General features: G+C 34.6%; 1 protein-coding gene across 1 annotated transcript; it reads right to left on the bottom strand.

Annotated features, from left to right (window-relative positions):
• Window positions 1-3,505: 3,505 nt before the first annotated feature.
• LOC131039035 (uncharacterized) lies at window positions 3,506-4,614 on the bottom strand. The gene is made up of 2 exons (XM_057971677.2): window positions 4,291-4,614; window positions 3,506-4,092 (listed from the first exon to the last, which is right to left on the bottom strand). Exons 1-2 carry the CDS (start codon window positions 4,556-4,558, stop codon window positions 3,761-3,763), a joined length of 600 nt encoding a protein of 199 aa, XP_057827660.2. The 5' UTR covers window positions 4,559-4,614; the 3' UTR covers window positions 3,506-3,760.
• Between the last annotated feature and the right edge of the window lie 334 nt (window positions 4,615-4,948).

The following is a 4,948-nucleotide window of genomic DNA, read 5'->3' as shown; positions in this document are numbered from 1 at the left end:
CACAAATAGAAAGCTATAATTCATTGGCTTGTGGGGGAAAATAAATGTAGCAAAAAAAGAAAATTAACAAATTGGAGCTCCTCACCAAAGCATATTCTAGAACACCTAGCTAGGCTATGGATGATAAGGACCAAAGGGTTTGAGAAATGGTCAAAAATTTAGTTGATAAGCTTGAGAGGTGGGAAGGATTGAAACATGAATTAAGGGGATCTATGTTAAACTAGACCAGAAGGAGGAAACGAAGGAGATGATGAAGTCTATTGCATCTCTGCAAGACAACTAGGTGTCCCTTAAAAGAAAAAATGGAGGATATGATATCTCAAAATAATGATATATCCAAGAATAATTTTGTATCTCTATAGGCCATCTAGGATGAAATTGATAGGAAGTAGGAAAGAAAGAAGCAACATTTAGATTCGTCCCCTCCTATTGGTTTATATTCATTAATGTCTAGGGTGAAATGATCCTAGAGTCCCCTAATATTTTATCTAGTAAAGGTTTGAACAAGAGGCTCTCTTTTTCTAATAAAGTGAAAGCGATGAGCCAAGATTAGAAAATTGAGAAGCCTACAACTAGGTAGGTCATTGGTTCATGTCTTTGGTGGGGTGTGCCTATTGGTTTTCTATTTTATTTTTTTGTATCATCTTTATAATTTGGTGTTTGTCTCTTCTATTCTTTTTTAGTAGTTGGCACTATTAGAAACACGATTGACATTGTACCAAAAGATCAACCTGTTATTTCCCAATAGAACCACAAGATTTAATGAATTCACAAGAGGCAGTTAAACTGTGTCGCAAACTCGATCTTTGCACTACACAACACAAGGAGACCAAGGGCGCACACTTTGCAACAATCCCCCTAGTGCAAGCAAGAGGTTTGAACCTATGACCTAGGCTCTAATACTACTTGTTAGACATAGGATTGTCATTGCACTAAATGATTGACCTGTTAATGCAAGATACAACTATAATATTTAATGAATCCATGGGTGGTGGTTAAACCATGTTGCAACCTCAAGAGCATTGCGCTACATAACACAAGGAGACCAATAGCACACACCTTGCAATAGGCACTCTAGTTTTAGCATCTCACTCCTCATGAGTCCCTAGGTTTCTTCACTATTGTGATTATGTAATGGTTTGGACCTCTCCTACTTTAATTTAATCAAAACACATGATCACAATATTAAATTATCCTCTTGAAGGTACTTGATGTTGGCAGTGAGACAATGTCCCTTGCGGGGATTCACAACATGGTTTAACAACCTCCTGTGGATTCTATAAGTCTAGTGGTTGTATCAAGAATTGAAAGGTCAATCTTTTGGTGCAACAGAAACCCTATCTTCTAACAAGTGGTATCAGAGCTTGGTCATAGGTTCGAATCATGCAGACCGCAAAGAGTGATGCTGGGAGGGGGATTGTTGGCAGTGGGACAGCTTCCCTCGTGGGGATTCGCAACATGGTTTAACAGCCTCATGTGGATTCTATAAGTCTAGTGGTTGTATCGGACATTGAGAGGTCAATCTTTAGGTGCAATGACAACCCTAGCTTGTAACACTTGATGCATCCCAATTCTATTTACATAAAGAATGTTCCACTATTACAACAATACAAGATGTCCTCATAGATGAAAAATGAGTAACCTTTGTGAGGTTTTTGTTTTTACTATAATAAAATTATAAAAAATGGATACACGTGGGATAGCCAATGATGAAATTCATATAAATAATTTCCCAGTTCCACCACCAAATCTAATTTCATTACAAAAGACTCATAAAATAATATCACTCTAACATGCCTCACTCCTACCAACTAATATAATTATTGTAGATCAAAATAAATCTACTTCACATTAGGTTGTACAACATAAGGTGCATGATATACCTCAAAGAAATTATAGATCAATCACCACTAAAAATACCACATATATATGATCTAAGAAAATATTCATGTAAATGGAGAACTACAAGAGGTCAAAAGTGACCACTTTTTGTCTAAAATTGATAAAAACTAATCTTGGATAATAAATTTAATATATCCATGCTCAAAATTTGTAGATGTAAAAGATTAATAATGATTTAAATAGATTTTTACTTTTTTAAAATAAATATTAGATACTAAGAGATTCAATTATGTTATGAATAGGGTGTTATTTCACCTTGTAAGAGAATTATTTGTTTTGATTATGTGAAATAAATATTTATTTATGGTGCATCCTCAAGTGATATGTTTAGCCACGTCAAATATTTATTTTGATGCACTTGTAAATTTGAATGTAACATTGGTTAAATATTTTATGTTTAGTTAACACATAAAAAAATATATTTAATATTTGGGGCACTCAATACCAAAAAGTAAATATGGGTTTAATGGTTTTATATATTCACATGGCTTTGAGGTACAAGATGTGAGGACCACTCTAATACATCATAATTATGTGTTTTATTGAAATAAAAAATAAGATAAATAAGAACTCTTAACTATTGTTGATAGTTGATAAATTATTTTTTATAATAAATTTTGAGCCATGACATAGAATTGTAACCTCTCCTATGTCTTGGAAGTTGTACAATGATGAAATTAAAACTATGTTGCTCCTAGAATATATCTAGTTCAAACCTAGAGCCAATTTTTTGCATGAGATTGATCTAATACAATTGAATCCTACAAATTACCCTATTTGCCTTTAACTTCCTAATATCTAGGTTTGTTAATATCGTGTCTACAAACATGATTTAGGATATTGTTGACTTGATACTAGAATGGGTTCTCCTAGATAAACCCTTTTCATGATTAAAATTGACAAACAACATAAGAAACATAAAAATAACATACACAACCACGCAAGTGGCTTATATAATGATAGTACATATTATTTGCCCTTTAGAAAAGTGAAGTGTGCTCTAATGATTTTCTCCTTGTAATCTCTTATGAAATTAATTGTATGTTTAATGTCTTTAAATATCATGACATAGTAACATGTATGATTAATATCTACCAAGTCATCTCATAATGACTAATATAGAAGTAGAAAAGTTAAAATTTAAATTTGAATGTTTGTTTTTTATCTTCATTCTTGCGCATTTTATATTTGAACTATGTCAATCTTATGCTATGCAAAAATAATCTTGAGAATAAAATGATTATGTCAAAACATAGAACAAATAAATAATGAAAAGAAATCAAGAAAATAATTAAACCATTATAAGTAATATATTTTTTATATTTGAAACATTCCAAAATAAACACAAAGTTAAAAAGGATATAACATGAGTATAGAACAAATAAATAATGAAAAGAGCTCACCAAAAAATAAAACCACTTATAAGTGATATATTACTACATTTGAAGCATTCCAAAATAGACACAAAATTAAAAGGGATATAGCATGGGTACGCAGATTTCACCAGTACAAATATTCAACCAATTATCAATCGTTCAGGAAAGCTGCAGGAAACAAAATTGCCTGTAATTTCATACACCATATCATAGCACACGCAAACAAATTCACTCTGAAATCAACTTCTATTTATGGCGGGAATTCAAATACATACGTAAGGTGCGTGCAAGAGAGTGATGGCGTACATTTTATATTGCAGAGCAACATGCAAGTATACCTAGACAGCAATCACCATTTACTTATTTAGTGGGAGTTCATAACTTCATACAGACATCTAATACACATAACATGACGATGATGATGGAGGTGCTCAGAGTAAGATAATAAAACATAGTAGTACTAATGGGTAGTAGGACTTGATTTATGGGCTGCACTGGCCTTGGACGATATTTTTGTTATCGCCAAATCTGACATCCTTCTGGCCATTGTAAGCTTCACCAGAAGATTGAGGGTACGCTGTGGGTCCATCCATGGATGCCCGACGCTCAGGTCCATAGTAGAATACACCAGAGCATGAAACAACTACTCCAGGCACTCCTCTCTCGTATGCTCTTTTGATGTCGTCTGAGTCTGCCCTCTGCTGTGTTTTAGCAGCAAAAGGATGGGTGTGGAAGTCTGCCACAAGTTTGTAATGCTCGTTGCTCAGTACAACATCCTTCTGTGGATTGTCCAGATCTATATCTCCATCTGCTCCTGCAAAACTCATTTCACTGTAACTTCTAAGACCAAAAAAAATGATAGTAATGTCACAAAATAATGAATATAAATTTGAAACACAACCAAACTATCGATTCAATTACCTATTATATAGAAATCTTAGATAGATCCAAAGATTTTCTTAAAAAAACTTTAAAGAAAAATTACTCCAACAATTAACTATGATATACAAACCCTGGGGTGAGCGGTCTTTTGAGGCGAGCTGGACAACGATATATTTGTGGTCATCGGGATAGTTGGAATCAGCATAAACCCACCCTCCTCTCACTTGATAAGAATTAGGGTTCTGCAAAAAGCTTTCCTTCCACGCGGTGGCAAGCGCTTCTTGAACATCCTGGTTCGCTAGGATATCTGTGACCTTGGGAGCGTTTGTAGTTGCTGCTAACGCAACATTTATGATGCACAGCGCAGCAACCACTGAAATCATTGCACGTCCAGCCATTATGAATCTCACTATATTCAACGAGTGCGTTGTGTGTATAGAATGAGAGGATGTGGCGGGTATTTATAGAGAATATGAACCAAGTATTAATAATGGAGATCTATGGCAGAGAGAGAGAGAGAGGGGGGGGGGGGGGGAGCGGTTGAGAGAGAGAGAGGCGGGTTATAATGCAGGATGACTCAGATTTCAACAATGGCTCCATTAATTTAAAGCAATAGAAGGTGAAAATGAGATGTAAAACGACGTGAGGATCCGAAAGTTGTGTGTCGACATTTGTCACTAAAAAATACAGATAGAATGAGTTTCAAGCTGGTTGGATAGGCTTGCATCCTCATCATTTCATGAGATAAAATACCCAGCAAAGAGTTTTATTGCGTCTGTTAGTATTGT

This window comes from Cryptomeria japonica, chromosome 5 (assembly GCF_030272615.1).
Source record: "Cryptomeria japonica chromosome 5, Sugi_1.0, whole genome shotgun sequence".
Classification (NCBI taxonomy): domain Eukaryota; kingdom Viridiplantae; phylum Streptophyta; class Pinopsida; order Cupressales; family Cupressaceae; genus Cryptomeria; species Cryptomeria japonica.
The sequence above is the reverse complement of the archived record's forward strand: the minus strand, read 5'-3'. Positions and strand labels throughout refer to the sequence as shown.

Coding starts and splice junctions, on each gene's coding strand:
- LOC131039035 (XM_057971677.2), bottom strand. CDS start 4,558: ATGGCTGGACGTGCAATGATTTCAGTGGTTGCTGCGCTGTGCATCATA. Junction 4,093..4,290: donor AAAAGACCGCTCACCCCAGG/GTTTGTATATCA, acceptor TGAGTTTTGCAG/GAGCAGATGGAGATATAGAT.